This window comes from Triturus cristatus, chromosome 4_1, assembly GCF_964204655.1.
Source record: "Triturus cristatus chromosome 4_1, aTriCri1.1, whole genome shotgun sequence".
In the NCBI taxonomy this organism is placed as follows: domain Eukaryota; kingdom Metazoa; phylum Chordata; class Amphibia; order Caudata; family Salamandridae; genus Triturus; species Triturus cristatus.
The window spans coordinates 1,160,746,191-1,160,764,181 of record NC_140585.1 but is presented as its reverse complement, the minus strand read 5'-3'; the positions used below and the strand labels follow the sequence as shown (position 1 = coordinate 1,160,764,181).

At 45.4% G+C, this 17,991-nt stretch overlaps 1 protein-coding gene across 8 annotated transcripts in view; it reads left to right on the top strand.

Annotated features, from left to right (window-relative positions):
* The window catches only part of BRD4 (bromodomain containing 4), a 1,415,251-nt gene extending 1,397,757 nt beyond the window's left edge, over nucleotides 1-17,494 (top strand). For all 8 annotated transcript variants that reach the window (XM_085654329.1, XM_085654330.1, XM_085654326.1 and 5 more), the window contains one exon: nucleotides 15,583-17,494. In XM_085654329.1, the coding sequence (XP_085510455.1) occupies nucleotides 15,583-15,651 (69 nt within the window). In that variant the 3' untranslated portion in view covers nucleotides 15,652-17,494. The remainder of the gene's footprint in view (nucleotides 1-15,582) is intronic.
* The last annotated feature ends 497 nt before the right edge of the window (nucleotides 17,495-17,991 follow it).

The following is a 17,991-nucleotide window of genomic DNA, read 5'->3' as shown; positions in this document are numbered from 1 at the left end:
TCGGGTCCCGAAACGCACTAGGCCGCAAAATTACACTCGGCGCCGGCGCATATCACATTTGGATTGCCGCCGCCCAAGGCACCGAAAATGTTCGAAATTCGGACACGTGTCCACCAAACACAGTCACTATCCACTGGACAAATCGATATCGAGCCTTCACAGGCACACTTTATCGACGCCAACACTGGTAGGCTGATGCTCCGCAAGCGGAAAATCACACCAGAGAAGGGCTTGGACTCATACAAGATTCCTTTGAAACACAAACAGCCGGCAGGTTCCGCACCAGTGCTTCATGAAACCTTTCAACCCTTCCTTCAGGACCCACCGTCCTTTTCTCCTACGCATTCAGAGGCAGACGCCGGAGAGGACTATATAGGGGATGATACCACCTACCCTGGGGATATCGATCCTGATGATCACATGCAAGACCCAGATCAGGCATGGGATGACCCCACCAACCAGGGTAACGCACCAGATACTCCTGATACGCAGCTTTATACTTTAAAGACATCTCCCACAGAGGACACTGCTGCCTTTAATGCCCTCATAGAACGGGCTGCTGCCAATCATGGAGTGGAACTCCATTCTGACACTGTAGAAGAAGATTTCTTAGTGGACACATTCGCCTCCTCTGAGAAAACCGTCAAAACTCTGCCAATATTGAAGGGAGTTCTAAAACCTGCAAAAGACATTTTTAAAGAGACAACCAGGGCACGGGTGTTGAACCCCAGAATTTAAAAAAAAATACAAGCCTGCACCCGGAGACCCTATGTACATTAGGTGTCAGTTACCATTAGACTCCATGGTTGTTGCTAATGCTCGCAAACGAGCCCATTCACAAACAACGGGTGATGCTGCTCCCCCCGACAAGGAGTCCAAAGTGCTGGAGACATCAGGCAAAAGGATAGCAGTGCAAGCGGCAAACATCTGGAGCATTGCCAACACCCAGGCACTCCTGGCCCGTTATGATAGGTCACACTACGACACACTAGAATCACTGCTACAACACTTGCCAGATGAATACAAAGAGGCAGCGGAGCTCCTTATCAGAGAGGGACAACTCCTTACAAATGCGTCCATCAAATGCGCACTGGATGCAGCTGACACTGCAGCAAGGGCGATCAACACAAGCGTCATTTTGAGGAGGCACGCATGGTTAAGAATCTCAGGCTTCAAGCCTGAAATTCAGAACAATATCTTAAATTAACCGGTCAACCCAGACTTTTTATTTGGCCCCGAGGTTGACACTACCCTCGAAAAAATTAAGAGACACTGAAACTGCAAAATCAATGGGGGCTCTGCAGTCGCAGCAGTTTCGTAGTGGCTCCTTTCGTCGCCCCGGGAATAGAGGAGCAACTAGAGGTCAGGGGTCCCAGCAGCAGTCCAATAAAGGGGGTATGCAAAGTAACTATGATAAAACCAACAGAGGTGGATATCGTGGATCCAGCACCAAAGGCAGAGGACGTGGGTACGGCAACACCAGGTCCTCCCCCAAAAACAAACAGTGACGCCTTCTCCCTGCCCCCCGACCACATAACACCTGTCGGGGGGAGACTCCAACAGTTCCTGTCAGTCTGGAAATCCATCACCACAGACAGGTGGGTCAGGGACATTATCCAGTACGGTTACTGTCTAGAATTAACGTCCACTCCACCCAACATACCGCCAAAGCACCGTCCTATGTCCGTAGAGCACTTGGCATTATTGCAGCAGGAGGTACTAAGTATGCTGCAAAAAGGTGCAATAGAAATCGTGCCCGTAAACCAACAAGGGACAGGGGTGTACTCTCTGTACTTCTTAATCCCAAAAAATAACGGATCTCTCAGACCTATACTAGACCTGAGACCCCTCAACCACTACATTCTATCAGAGCATTTCCATATGCTCACCCTACAGCAGGTTCTACCGTTACTCAGTCAGGGAGACTTCCTAGCCACACTGGATTTGAAAGATGCGTATTTCCACATACCCATCGCACAGAAAATATCTCAGGTTCACTATTCAGGATCACCACTATCAGTTCAAAGTTCTCCCCTTCGGAGTAACAACGGCACCCAGGGTCTTTACCAAGTGCCTAGCGACAGTGGCTGCACATCTACGGAGACAGCACATTCACGTCTTCCCTGACCTGGACGACCTTGTTCAGGCAAAGTCAGCCCAGCAATGTGCCAGCCACATGTCCCTCACCATTCACCTTCTTCACAGTCTAGGATTCTCACTAAATTACCCAAAATCACATCTTCAACCCGCACACGTACGACAGTACCTGGGCGCGACCATAAACACTCTGGCAGCCACAGCTCAGCCAAATTTAGTGAGGATCAACAGCATGCAACTGCTGATCACAAAGTTCAAACCTCAACACTCCCTTCCAGCGCGAGTGTTTATGCAGTTGATAGGCATGATGGCCTCCTGCATTTTCATAGTCCCGCACGCGAGACTACATATGCGCCCGCTTCAGGAGTGCTTGGCACGTCAATGGAATCCGGCTCAAGGACAATTAACAGACCTAGTGTTGGTGAGCGGTCGGGCATACAACTCTCTGCATTGGTGGAATCCACAAAACCTTTGCAAGGGCCGACCGTTCCAAGAGCCTGTTCCGCAAATAATACTGACGGCGGACGCCTCTCTCCAGGGATGGAGAGCTCATGTACTCAATTACACAGTGCAGGGACTATAGACGACACAACAAAAGAAGATGCACATCAACATTCTGGAACTGATGGCAATCTTCCTAGCCATGAAGGCATTCAAAGTACACTTATGCAACAAAGTCGTGTTGATCCGGACGGACAACATGACTGCCATGTACTACATACAGAAGCAGGGAGGAACACACTCTCCACAGTTGTCTCATCTGGCTCAGAGCATGTGGAAGTGGGCCATTCAGAGGAACATATTCCTCATGGCGGAACACCTCCCGGGCAAGGACAACCAGATGGCGGATCTGCTCAGCAGACACAGACACCAGATGCACGAGTGGGAGCTACATCCGTCAGTACTCCAGCCGTACTTCCAACAGTGGGGTCATCCAGAGATAGACCTATTCGCCACAAACGAAAACGCAAAATGACAAAGCTTTGCCTCCAGGTTCCCACATCCGCAGTCACAGGGCAATGCGATATGGATGAACTGGTCCGGCAGATTTGCGTACGCTTTTCCCCCAGCGCCATTAATACCGCTAGTGGCACGCAAACTGCGACAACACTCACTGACACTCATCCTAGTTGCTCCCACATGGGCACGCCAACCATGGTACACCACCTTTCTAGAACTTTCCGTGGTGCCGCATCAAAGGCTGCGGATCACACCCGCACTTTTAACGCAGAACCATGGCGAAATTCAGCACCCAGATCCGCTACAGCTGAACCTGGCAATCTGGCTCCTGAAGTCTTAGAGTTTGGCTATCTAAACCTGCCACCTGAATGTATGGATATCATCAAGGAGGCCAGAAGACCCACAACCAGAGCTTGCTATGCGGCTAAATGGAAAAGGTTTGTCATTTACTGCAACAACAATGACATTAACCCGCTGGACGCATCCATTCAAAACATCATCTGTTACCTCTTACACTTATACCGATGCAATCTGGCATACAGCTCCATACGTATACATTTAACTGCGATAGCACCCTATCTTCAAAACAGGCAGCACCTCTCTTTATTCAGAGTGCCTGCCATCAAAGCCTTCTTAGAGGGACTCAAACGAGTGATTCCCCCGAGACACCCACAGGCACCAGTGTGGAACCTCAATGTGGTCCTCACCAGATTAATGGGTCCACCTTTTGAACCTCTCCATTCATGTGAGATTCAATTGCTCACCTGGAAAGTAGCTTTCTTAGTGGCAATCACTTTGTTAAGAAGAGTTAGTGAACTCCAGGCACTAACCGTTCAAGAGCCATTCATACAGGTTCACGCAAACAGGGTTGTACTACGTACCAACCCCAAATTCATGCCTAAAGTGATATCGCAGTTCCACATGAATCAGACTATTGAACTGCCTGTTTTCTTTCCAAATCCACAATGGTCGCAGAGAGAATGCTCCATACACTAGATGTAAAAAGGGCCCTCATGTACTATATAGTCAGAACAAAGTATTTTAGGAAAACAAAACAACTTTTCGTTGCCTTTTCTCCACAACACAAGGGCAACGCCATTTCCAAAGCAGGGATAGCCAGATGGATCGTTAAATGTATTCAAATTTGCTGTCAAAAGCTAAACGCACATTAACGATTCCCCCACGAGCCCACTCAACACGAAAGTTAGGGGCGTCCATGGCTTTCCTAGGAAACATTCCTTTGCAGAACATATGTAGAGCAGCCACATGGTCCACTATACATACATTTACCAAACACTACTGTGTAGATGTACACTCAAAACAGCAGGCAGCTGTAGGACAGGCTGTTCTCAAAACTCTTTTTCAGACTGCTGCAGCTGGCAGGGGCAGCCGCCGCTAATGGAGGGACTGCTATATAATCTATGCACAGATATGAATTCAGCAGCCCACATGCCTCGAACTGAATATGCTACTTGCCAGTATGCATCTGTTCTTGGCATGTAGGGCTGCTGACATTCATATCGCCCACCCTCCTCCCCGGCGCCTGTAGCGGCTGCAGCACTCAGAATTACTGTATAGCATGGTCATCACTTACTGTATCTACTCACAATGGCGAAAAACAATCTAAGGATGGAGAGGATGCCCATGCGCACTGTAGTCCAGGGGAGGAGCCACCTATCTCGTCATACTTCGAAGACTCTTCCAGGACAACAATGTGCAATCATCCGGACCCAACACTAGGCAGCGATCTATGCACAGATATGAATGTCAGCAGCCCTACATGCCAAGAACAGATGCATACTGGTAAGTAGCATATTCATTACAGCACATTTGTTGTAGGGTCACATTCTGTGCAGTGTCCTGCCATCCTGTCCAATTATGTATCTTACTCATAATTACTACTCGCAGTGCAGGGTGTTGGATAGCATTGATGTTAGCCTCACATTGAGAATCGCAATTCGTGATCTGCAACATGTGACCGGGTATTCAGTTACTTGGTGCTGCACTTCATGCTGTGCATGTAAGTGGGTTATTAATATAGACTCAATTAAAATGCCCATTAGATCATTATCTGTAGAAAGGTGAGCATCAAGTGCTCTAACACAAGTTGTTGGCTTCATCAGTCCTGGTGATCCTTCTCATCTCCCCTGCTAAGAAAATGATGGTGAAGTGGTAATGTCTGTGTCCCTTTAATGCAGAACAACTTTTCTGAAGTCTGTTAAGACTAGCCGGCGGAGGAGCGTCTCCCCACTGGCTCAGAGCCAGCAGCTGAAAAATAAATAGATATTCTAGCATCCAGCGTGCGTAAGGAGGGGCTGGGCCATGGGAGGGGGGAGTAGGAGTAGGAGTAGAGTGCACTCTCTAAGTGTGCATGTGCATTAGGCCGGCCATCTCAGGCCGTCCAAACACACATGCGCACTTACGTTTCGCCAAGCCGGCTGTATTGAGAAACAGCAGACTCCCTGTACCTGAGCAAGCGTCTTTTCAGCCCACTCAGGCCAATCCAAGCGCTGCTCTCATAGTATGAGAGCAGTGAGGGTATTGGACAGGGAGTCTGTGATCATGTCCCAGTGTCTGCTGGGGCCAGGAAGAACGCGTCATGGGACGAAGACGTCAGTTTGAGGGCGCCCCCTCCACTGGCTCACCACTTTTTGTATGTGGCGGCTGCCACTGAAGACTAGTACTCCAGTATTGGATGTTTCATAGATTCACATGCTTGAATCATTCCCCGTTGTCAAAGTGGGAGTCCCACTGTACCATAGTAAAGCAGTATGTATCAGTATGCTAGTCCATAATGTCAATGCAAAGTCATTTTAATAGCCTATCTATGTCCTTTAAAAAAAAAAAGGACCAACGTTGAGCTATAAATAATCAGGCAACAGCACCCTCCAGAACACTCCCAACAGAGGTTCTACCGCAAGTTGAAGACTTATCTATGACTGCTATGTCTGAGACTTCTAAGAAAGACCTCTTCAGATCCTGCCAAACCTGTGGGAAGTAAAGGCTACATGTTGATAATCCACACAGAGACCGTCTTTGCTGCCTCTACCCTCAACATCAGGTAAAGTAGTGCATAAATGTTGCACTTTCGCCTCTAAAAACCTTAAAGGACTGGGATGGAAGGCCACTTCTATGGCTACAGAAGTCTAAAACTCCAAAATCTACCTCTTATGAGGACAGTGATACATCTGGGAAAACGCACAAAAGGTCAATATCATCTGACCAGGGTACATTTGAGGAGAGCAGAAAGGCCTTAAAAACACATCATAAAGACCCTCTGAGACAGGAGAAGTTAAAACTCATCTCCACAGAGGCAGCCTCCTCTCAAGCTTGTACTCCATCTGTGAAGACAGGGGAGTGTAAGCGTTCTTCCTCCTCTGAACCATTGACGTTAAAAAAACCTTCTCAAAACCCCGACGACTACAACACCGTCAACACCAGTATTGACGTCGACAGTCACAACGTCTCGTCTAAAATACTATAGTCAAAGACATCTACAACAGCCATCAACGCACCCATCAGGTTCACAAGGGTTATATCATCCACTAAGATACTGTCGATGGCAGTGTTACCCCTGAGGACACAGTTGATGAAAGCAGTATCAAAGACACCATCGACAACGAAGGCACCAACAACGGAGTTTCTACTATCTACACCAAAGCACATAACATTGTCGACTGGACCAGTCCGCCCTTGTTGTTTTCTGTGCCTCTGGAAACCCATGTAGGGCATAACTGTGACCCAGGAGACCCAGCACCATGATCTAAGCCAGTTCCTGCCTTGTTGACACACTGCCAGAGGAGAATGAATGGCAAATTATTCAGAGGTGGCGCAGGACAATATATCTTCCACCAATAGGCAGAACCTTGGCTTGATCACCTTGCCGCTACCAAGAATACGCCGTGCCAACAATGTGGGCAAATTAGAGTTCTCAAAAAGGCCCTTTCTCTGAGATTCATTCTCTTTACAGTTTAGCCTGGGTCTCCTTATGTCTTCTTTCTGCTACTTCTCCTGCCCAGAGTTCTCAAAATCAGGAACGAACCAAGTCATGCTAGTGGCTCCGCATTGGGCCAGGAAACTGTGGTAAAAAGAATTTCGGGGCATGAGCATCTGTCTTGCAATCAGACTGCCATTTCAAGAACATCTTCTGTTGCATTAGTAGAGCAGTGCTTGCACATAGACCTGTGCAGTCTACAACTTCATGCATGGTGAGTGAGCGGCTGAAGGTTGACAGAATTAGATCTACCTCCGGCAGTAGGGGGTGTTCTCCTAGCAGCAAGGCGTCCTTCAAGACCCAATTATACAGGACACTGGGATAAGTTTGCGGCTTGGTGTGCCACCCATAATATTGGCCCATTACAAGTCAAACTGGTGGATGTGTTACTGTTCATTCTGTCTTTGGCCCAGCAGGGACTTGGGGTAGGCAGTGTTAGAGGATACTTGTCAGACCTTTCTGCCTTTTTACATTTGCTGGACCAGCCATCCTTGTTCAAATCGCCTGTGGTGAAGCATTGACACAAAGGTTTGGTCCACATGTTCCTCCCCTAAATCTTTAGTGATGCCACATTAGGATCGAAATTTGGTCCTTACTTTTCTGATGTGTATTCCCTTTAAACCTCCCCACAGCTGTCCCCCTACATCTGCTGGCTCTGTTTTTGTCATTGCAATAATATCTGTTTGCTGCAAGAGTGAGCTTTAAGCATTGTCTGTTCTGCTGCCTCACATCATCTTCTTTCTGGTCAAGCTGGTGCTGAGGACCAGATAATCTTTTCTCTCGAAGATTGTGACTGCGTTTCTCACTGGCCAATGTTATGATGTTATTTGCCTCGTCTCACCCCTTTAAAGAAGAGAAGAGACTCCATCGGCTAGACCCCAAAAGGGAGTTCTTCGCTCCCCCTACCAAGTGGTGCTTGCTCTCATAACCCCTATTGCTGTCTCGCCTGTGTGCTCTGTCCCTACCTGCTCCGTGATGCTCTCACCCGTTGCTTCTCCTCCTCACCCATGCCCTTCATGTTTCTTCCCCCTACCCTCGCCGTCTTTTTCCCTATAACCGTAATGCTTCTCTCCACCAGAACCCTCCCTACCCACGCTTTTTAAAATCACTTTTCACTGATTTATTTATTTTTATTTGCAGACACATCTCTGTTAGGCTAAAAAAAAGAAGCATCTGTCCTTTTGTAAGCTTGTGCATGCATGGTGTGCTAGCTATGAAATGACGCAGCAAGCTGTGGAATGTTTTTTTCCTTCTCTAGCCATGCTGCAAGCCATTGGGCATGCTGTATAGCATGACTAAAAACCATTGACAACACCAATAGGTCTCAAAGGTGAGAGTTTTTAGGTTTGCCAATGATTAGTATTAACCGTGGGCGGAGCTTGCGTAGTAGTACTCGGAATTTCACTGAGTTACTAGAAAAGTGATATTCTGCAGAGTTCCGTGGCTGGCGGAGTCACTCATTGCGCCTCCCCCGCAGCCCCCTGCTAAAGCCCCGCTCCCCTCCAGCTCCCACTCCCGTTAGCCCCTCCTGTCCTCCCTCCCCCGCGTAGTAAGACCTGCTGGCCGGGAGACTTACCTTCTTCCTCTGAAATTGGTGTCCTGCCTGCTCCTGTGGCTCCACTCACCTTCAGCTGCACTGCTCCTGTTCAATTAATTGACTGGAAGAATTGCAGTGCGCATAATGTACTAGGTGAAGGCATGCCTGACCCTATCATGGGATTTGATCAGGTCAGGCATGCCTTCATGCAGTACGCCATGCACACTGCAGTTCTTCCTGTTAATTAATTTAACTGGAGTAGTGCAGCGGAAGACGAGTGGAGCCGCAGGAGCAGGCAGGAGACCGATTTGGGACTGGAGGAAGGTAAGTCTTACTCCACTCCGCTGCGATTGCGGAGTTTTGAAAAACTTTGCACTCCAAATGAAGTGCGGAGTTTTAAAACTTCGCAATCTTAGCCGGCGGAGCGGAGTTATCCACCCAGCCTTAGTATTAAAGTCTACCATTGTGATAGATTTCTTAAAGGCACGTGTGTGTATATGTTTCTTCATTTTAATATCTTCATTAATTGTCAGAAACATTTGAATAATTCCCCACTGCTTTATGGCCCCTGGGGCACTTCATTTTCATAAAATTATCATCATAGTGTGCAAGTGTCCTTATGACGAGCAACATCCTTTGGAAGCCTGACCAAGGCAAGTTGTCTGGGGCGCAAAGCGTTTGAAACCGGTCTAGAATGTAGAACAAGATGCAGCCTAATAGGCTTACATTGAAAGCTATGATAAAATTTACTGTTTCTTTAAGGTCCAGGAGCTTCCCCCACCAATGTTGCACTGTAAAGGGTGTTGCCTCTTAAAGGCAGTTCTATATTTTAGAATCGTGAAAGTAGAAACCAAAACACATGAGAGGCTTCACACCTCTTTTTTCACTAACATTACAGTCAGGAATTTGCTTGTTCGAGGCATGTGTGCTGTAGATACACATGCTTTTTGCATACTCTTCCCATCTAGTGTTGGATCCGGATGTTTCCAAGTTGTTTTTCTTCGAAGAAGTCTTTCCAGTCACCTATCGGTGATAGTGCGCATGGGCATCGACTGCTTTGTTAGATTGTTTTTTCTGCTATCTGGTTCGGACGTGAATTGCTGCGCTCTGGTTCAAAACCGTTCTTTGGGTCCCCCTCGGTGCATAATCTACTATGCCAGCATCGTTATTGTTTCATACGCATATTCCACTTCTCTGCGTATTGTATCAGTCAAGGAAATTTCAATTTATATCGGAAGACTCGTGGAAGGCTGTCGGGCCTAACTACCTCAGTCCACCTCACAGCCGATGGAACTGACTCCATTCAAATTCTGCCCTCGGTGCTAGCTAAATATCCGTGCACCGACAATTAACAAGACTGCGACGCGTGCGGATCCTTTTGATCCAAGAAAACTGTCCGCGATCGTCAGGATTGACGTCGTGAAATGCAAAGCCAAAACATCGAATACATGCCGACCTCTTCGGCGAAGGATCGAAGCAAGAAGAATTCGATGCACGAGGGTCCGAAGAGGAGCCCTTATCGATACTTAATCAGACTCAGAGATGGAAGAGGACATACCGCAGAGCCACGGTCTTGTGAGTACTGAACACCCCTTGCTCCGAAATCCAACTCAAACTAAGCAAAAGGATTTGCCAAGGTCAGCACCGAGACGATGTTTCTGATGCCCCTTCTCCCGGCTCAGCACCGAAAGCCACTGTCAAGCCTTCCGACTCAGGATCAAGTCGGCCAAAATCAGGCACTGAGCCGAAACCTTCCAGCTCAAAGCCGAAGTCTGCTTCAGAGCCGAAACCCTTGACGCCAGAATTCAAAACTGCTTCGGAGCCCAAACCTTCCGTGCTGAAAAGTCATTCCATCTCGGGACTGAAGTCGTCGGCACCGAAAAATGCTCCTTCGAAGCTGCAGGATCCGATTCTCGACTTACCACCCCCCAAATCTGATCCCAAACAAAAGGAACTTTACATTAACCCTGAAACAGGACATCTTCTTACCAAACTGCCTCACAAACGCAAACCTGAGTCAGAGAACATATAATATAAGATTCCTTTAAAAAAGAAAAGGGTCAGTACTAACCCTTCTCCTCCTCCACCACGTTCCCCTACACCTTCACCACCTTCTCCAGTATTGGAACATTTACACCACACAATTCTCCACCCTCACAACATGATGATGATGATGGAGATGATGAAGATATTCAGTTACCTGTAGATCCCTGGAAAGACTACACCATTGATCCACCTACAGATAATGACCCAGACCTTTACCCTGCAAAGCCTTCCCCGCCTGACGACAATGTAGGATATTTAGAGTTGCTTGCTAGAGCTGCACAATATCACGGGGTATAACTACACAAAGGATCCCTAGAAGAAGATTTCTTGTTCGAAACTTTATTTAGTACACACAGATCTAGTCAGACTCACCCTATGCTCAAAGGCATGATGAGACATGCCGATGACATCTTCAAAGACCCTGTTCATGCTTGCATTCTGACTCCCAGAATAGATAAAAAGTATAAGCCTGCTCCCTCTGATCCAGTCTTCATTAAGGGGCAGTTACCGTTAGACTCACTTGTCTCTAATGCCTTTAAACAGGCTAATTCACAAACCTCTGCGGATGCGGCCAATATCAAGGGTCATGCGTTTACTCCCTGTATTTTCAAATTCCCAAAAAGGACGCCTGGTTAAGACCTATTCTGGCCCTCGGAGAACAGAACCTCTACATACTGTCAGAACATAACCACATGGAGACACTTCAACAAGTGCTCCCACTTTTACAACAGGACGACTTTGTCTACTCTAGATTTAAAACTCATATTTCCGCATTCCAATTCACCCCGCGCATCGCAAATATCTCATATTTGTGATAGCGGGTCAACAATATCAATTCATTTGGAGTCACCACTGCTCCCAGAGTATTTACCAAATGCCTGGCAGTAGTTGCAGATCATCTGAGAAGACCGCATATCCACGTCTTCCTCTATCTAGACAACTGGCTCATCAAAGCCAGCACTTACCAGAAGTGTGTCCAACACACTCAAGCCACAATTCACTTACTACACCAACTGGGGTTTACAGTGAATGCGCTGAAGTCCCATCTGCAGCCTTCAAACGCACAGACTTATTTGGGAGCCACCATAGACACTCAAAAAGCTCTAGCCTCTCCAAATGCAGCCAGAATTCACAGTATTCAGTCTCTTCTCACTCAGTTTCAGCCCAACCACTCATTACCAGCCAGAGACTTCATGCAACTGCTGGGAATGATGGTGTCTTGCCTCATAATTGTACCCCATGCAAGACTTCACATGCTTCCCCTTCAAGAATGCTTAGGAAGTCAGTGGAACCAGTTGCAGGGTCAATTAACCGATCTAGTTTTGGTAGACAGCCGCATACATCACTCTCTGCAGTGGTGGAACCCACAAAATGTATTCAAAGGGCGGCCCTTCATCGATCCTGTTCCACACACAGTGCTAACAGCAGACCCATCGCTCACTGGTTGGGGTGCTCACTTACAGGATCTAAAGCACAAAAGTCTCCATATAATTCACCTAGAGTTACTAGCGGTGTTTCTAGCGCTCAAAGCCTTTCAAACTCATCTCATAGGCAAAGCTGTCCTAGTCCACATGGACAACATGACAGCTATGTACTATATACCAAAACGGGGGGAGACGCTCTCTTCAACTGTCACGGCTAGCACAAGCCATTTGGAAATGGGCTATACACCACAAGATGTATCTCCTGGCAGAACACCTTCCAGGAGTAAACAATGACATTGCTGACCTTCTCAGCAGACTGAAGCAGCATGAGCCGGAACTTCATCCTCAAGTTCTTCTCCCCTGCTTTCGGTAATGGGGATATCCTCAGATAGGCCTGTTCAACACAGCAGAAAACGCAAAATGCCCACGCTTCGCCTCCAGGTTCCCACACCCGCTTTCAAAAGGCAATGCCCTATGGATGAACTGGTCAGGGATATTTGCCTACGCTTTTCCGCCTCTCCCAGTCATTCCACTGGTAGTTCAGAAGCTCAGGCAAACATTCCTCACATTAATTCTCATAGCTCCAACATGGACACGTCAACCCAGGTTCACCACCCTGTTGGATCTGTCAATTGTTCCACACCAAAAGCTGCATCTCACCTCCAGTCTCCTCACTCAGACACATGGAGAAATCCGGTATCCAAATCCCAAAGAACTCAACCTGGCGATCTGGCTCCTGATTTGGTTTGGTTATTTACACTTGCCACCAGACTGTATGAATATCCTAAAAGAAGCTAGAAATCCTACTACTAGGGCATGTTATGCAGCAAAATAGAAGCGATTTTTTTGTTATCTATTGTAACAATATCAATCCTCTTGATGCTTCTATATAGAACATCATCTGTTACCTGTTACATTTACAGCAATCTGGACTAGCATGCACATCCATTTGCTTACATCTATCAGCAGTAGCTGCATACTTTCAAAACAGCCAACACTTCTCTCTTCAGAGTACCAGTGATTAAATCCTTTCTAGAAGGATTAAAAAGAGTGAAACCACCAAGTGTCCCACCTGCACCAGTGTGAAACCTAAACATTGTACTTACAAGGCTAATGGGTCCACCATTCGAACCAATGCATATGTGCCAATTACAATTCCTCTCATGGAAGGTTGCTTTCCTCATCGCAATAACTTCACTGAGAAGAGTTGGTGAACTCCAGGCATTATCTATACAAGGACCTTTCTTTCAGCTTCATAGAGACAAAATGGTTTTTCGCACCAATCCTAAATTTCTCCCTAAAGTAGTTTCTGCCTTTCATATTGATCAATCGGTTGAGTTACCTGTGTTCTTTCCTCAACCTGATTCTGTAGCAGAACGAGCTCTACACACCCTTGATGTTAGAAGAGCTTTGCTATAAAAAAAATTGAAAGAACAAAAGAATTTCGAAAATCAAAGCTACTTTTGCTGTTTTTTCTCCACCACACAAAGGCAATCCCATATCTAAATCAAGAACTTTGCTAATACCCCCTAGAGCGCATTCCATTTGCAAGATGGGGGCTACTATGTCCTTCTTAGGGAATATTCCCCTAGGTGACATCTGAAAGGCATTAACATGGTCTACACCGTACACATTCGTCAAACACTATTGTGTAGATGTGTTAGCGAGGCAACACGCTAATGTAGGCCAAGCAGTACTTAAAACACTGTTTCAGACAACTACAGCAACTATAGGCTTGTCACTGCTTTGGGAATTTACTGCTGTAGACTCTATGCAAAGCATGTGATCTACAGTTCACATGCCTCGAACGGATAATGTTACTTACTCAGTAAGCATCTGTTCTTGGCATGTAGAGCTGTAGATTCACATGCACCCTCCCGGTGTCCTTTTGTTGTGGCAGTTTCTCAGTTCACATACATACGCATGGACATCTCTATTCTATACTTACTAACTCCATTCTCACCCTCCGCGGGAAAAATATCTAACAATGGAGTCGATGCCCGTGCGCACTATCACCGGAAGGAGAAGTCAACTTACCTCGTGACTGGAAAGACTTCTTCGAAGAAAAACAACTTGCAAACATCCGGACCCAACACTAGATGGCAGGAGTATGCAAAGCATGTGAATCTACAGCTCTACATGCCAAAAACAGATGCTTACAGGGTAACATTATCCTTCACACTTCTACTCCACGTCTTTAATGCTCTACTGTAATTGAAAGTCATTTTTCGTCATTCTGATGTAGATTTTGTGTCCGAAATCTATTTTCTCCAAACGTCCGTCCTGTGAGTATCAGACCCACACAGTGTATGGTTTGCTTCCCATTCGATAAAGAAATTGCCAAAAGATGCTGAAAAGGCCATTAAAGACATAACATTAAGAGCCATGCTGCAAGATATGTGGACTGAAGAAGAGAGGAAAAGGGAGAGATGAATGGATAAACACTTTTCAACCAGCCACCTCCTGAGAAACACATCACAGATGGCAATCTAGGGCCTATCACACTATTCTTCAACACTGCATGCTTATTTAGCGATGATTCTATACTGCTTAAAGCAGGTCTCTAAGGGCTAAATGTATGAATTTTTTTTTTAGGTTGTAAACGGCCTGATTAACGGAATCAGGCCTTTTGTGACTGCAAAAAAGCCTTTTTTTAAGGTACTATTTTGCGATTCGGTAACCTATTACCGTATCCGGTATTAGGAAGGGGCGTGTTAAGCGTGGCTCTTCCCAATACTGAATCGCAATGGTATGTGTGAATGTTTTGTGACTGAAATGCGATCACAAAACATTCACATTTTACTCCCTACATCAAGTAGGTGCTAACCCATTTGCAAACGTGAAGGAGTCCCCAAGGGATCCCTTCCCCTTTGTGAATGTTTGTAAAAACTTTTTTAACTGCATGCCTACTCTTAAATAGTGAAAACAAAAAGTTGCATTTTTCTTTTTGAGACGCATCTCGTTTTCCTTTAAGGAAAACTGTCTGCAATAAAAAAAATGCTTTATTTAAAAACAATTAGACATGGTGGTCTGCTGAGCCCAGCAGGCCACCATCCCTGTGTTTTCTGCAATTCCCAATGGATTTTCTGAATATAAATGAGGTAGGTCTATTTACGACCTACCGGGAATAGCTAAATGTGTGAAACACACATTTGTACATAGCTATTTGCAAATAGCAAATTGCATATATTTGCTTTTAGGTAATCGCAAACCTAAATCTGGCCACAAACCTCTTGCACCTCACACAACACCTCCCACACAGGAGTTTCATTTTAAAAAAGTGTGCGCTTATTTAGGCCACCATTCCATTGGGTCAGACCATTTTATGCCATTTTGTTGTCCAGCAGTGGACCTTTATTTGTTTCACATGCCATGTTAATTTCTCATTGGCACCAAAAGAAAAAGATACCTACATGAAGAATGAGCACTAGGGAACTCCTATCTAGGTTCAGTGAACTGTACAACAGTGACATTAGTGACCTCTATTTTAAAGGTTTTCTTCTATGTTTTTTTTCTATTTACAGATGGCGGCCACAATTGACATGAATTTCCAGAGCGACTTGTTGGCAATATTTGAGGAGAACCTTTTCTGAGACCTCATTTTCTGCTTTGACTTTCGTTTCGATTTATTTCTCTCTGGCAAATCTTTGAGACTCAATAGTGTTAAGAGCGGCTGGAGAAGGAGCGAGATGGCAGTACCACTAGGAGGTGATGAGAAGAAGCCGACTTGCTTCCCCCTTGTTGTGTACGTGCTGCCTGGGATCTTTTAGATGATGCCTTGGAAGGACAACAAAGAGTTTGCCTTACTCTGTGACTTAAAATCATCACTTCCTCACTGGCTTACATAGGCTAGTGTACATGTGCTCCTAAAAGTGGTATCTGGAAACTTTAAGTCCAACAGCCGAGATAAGAAGGGGTGTTGAGTACCCCGAGACTGTTTCTATGCCAAACGTGTCCGCAATGTATTCAGGATTGCCCGCTCTTTTCGTTAACCATAAAGACATAGACGCGTGCGTATAGGTGTGTGTGTGTGTGTATATATATATATATATACATATATATACATACACACAGATATATACATATACACACACACACACATGTATAGAAAGAGGGCTGTATTTGACAATGTGAGCAGAATCCACAAATGCAGTGCTGATTCGACATGGAGAGATGCTTGTGCCAGAAGTCGGATCCAAATGATTTAATTCTGGTTTAACAGAGGAGCCAGCTGGGGCAGCAACAAGAAGAAAAAAAAATGCACTCACTTGCTCTTTCCCCATCACTGGCTATGCCTTCTGCATATCTTCCCACTGGCCTTCTCTTTTGTTGTTGTTTTTCATTTTCTTTTTTTTGTTTTTGTTTTTTGTTTTTTTTTACTGTAATTATTATTGTTTTTTTAATTCGGGTCGTTTCAGGAGCTATTCCATGCAAGTTTTCAAAAAGGGAATTGTGAAGCAGAGTTTTTGAGGGTCTGTGTGGCATTCTTACCTAACAACCATCCCATCTCTCCAGTGAGTCTTAGACCCAAGCTGTTTGTTTCAGAACTCTGAGTGCTGTCCCAGCCTTGCCCGGTGTGAAAAGTGAGAGGAGTAGTGTTCCATGCTTGATGGGGTTGCTTCCCCCCCCCCCCCTTCTTTCTCCAGGCATGGAAGTAGATGTTCATCTTGTGTTGTTCATTTTTATTTATCTCTTGCTGGGGTAGATAACATTATGGAGGAAGTGGGGAAACTGTTTCTGGGAAAGCTCTTGGCAGTCTGGCTGGACTATTGGAATGTGACTGTATTTTACTATACATGTTTGTGAAAGGGAGAGAAGCACGCAAATTGGACACCAAGCTCCATAACTGTACACATGGGACACCAAGCTCCATAACTGTACAAAGGCCCTTTTTATTTTACTCAGTTTTCAAATGTTATTTGGGGTTTTTTTTTGGAAACCTGTGATCTTGAAAGCTGTAGATTTTTTATGGTTTTAAAGAATTCAAAGAAAGGTTTTAACATTTGAAGCTGGCATACTGAACAGGGTCAAGTTTGGGATAAGTAAAAATCTTTATAGAATAGCAAGGATAAAAGTACCAATACGAATTTGTGGGGTTGGGGAGGGTTAAGTTAAGTTGAAATTGTTGACATCAAAGCTGTTCCTATTAGCACGTCCTTGCAGGCACACGTATGATCAATGTATGTGTGTGCTAATTATTCATCCATTGACCATTGTTTCAGTCAGTTTTTCTTTGACAAATCTTTTGAACTGTTAACTTTGTGCCATAAATACCCACTATACAGTGCGATACTGGCGCGTCAGTATTCACAAGCTTCTGGAGTCACTTGCTTTTACTTTGATACAGTGAATATGCATTTGCTCTGTACTGATCATGGAATAAACTTGTCTCTTTTTAAAAAAACAAAAACAAAAAAAACACAAACACAAACAAAACAACCTTGCGTCTTGATGTTTCTTTGAGGAAGCAGCATGAAATGCCAGGATGTGATGACTATGTCATAACATCGCCGGGCTGCATTACTCTGCAAGTGCTGCGCAGATGTGGGGGTTACAACCACAAGTAGGAATTGGCATGCTTATTTATGTCTGACAGTATGTTCTGGATTCTCAGTTTTGTATCAGATCTTTGATTTGGGTTCGAAATGTAAGTGTGTTATTTTGGTTTACTAGTGTGTACGCAGCTTGACCCATGACCCCACACTGTATAGCTCTAATTTCACAAGTCTCATCTCCTGATATTTCTCATTTTGCTGTCCTCTTCAGTTCATCTCTCACCATGTGTACAAGTGTATGTAGAAAACTATCTCTCACCATGTATACAAGCATATGTAGAGAACCTGAATTCTTCTGACTGGTATTTGCGTTCAGAGAACCCTCTGGCAGGCTTGTTGGCACCAAGTCTCTCTGAATCAATTCATTCTTCATCTTCC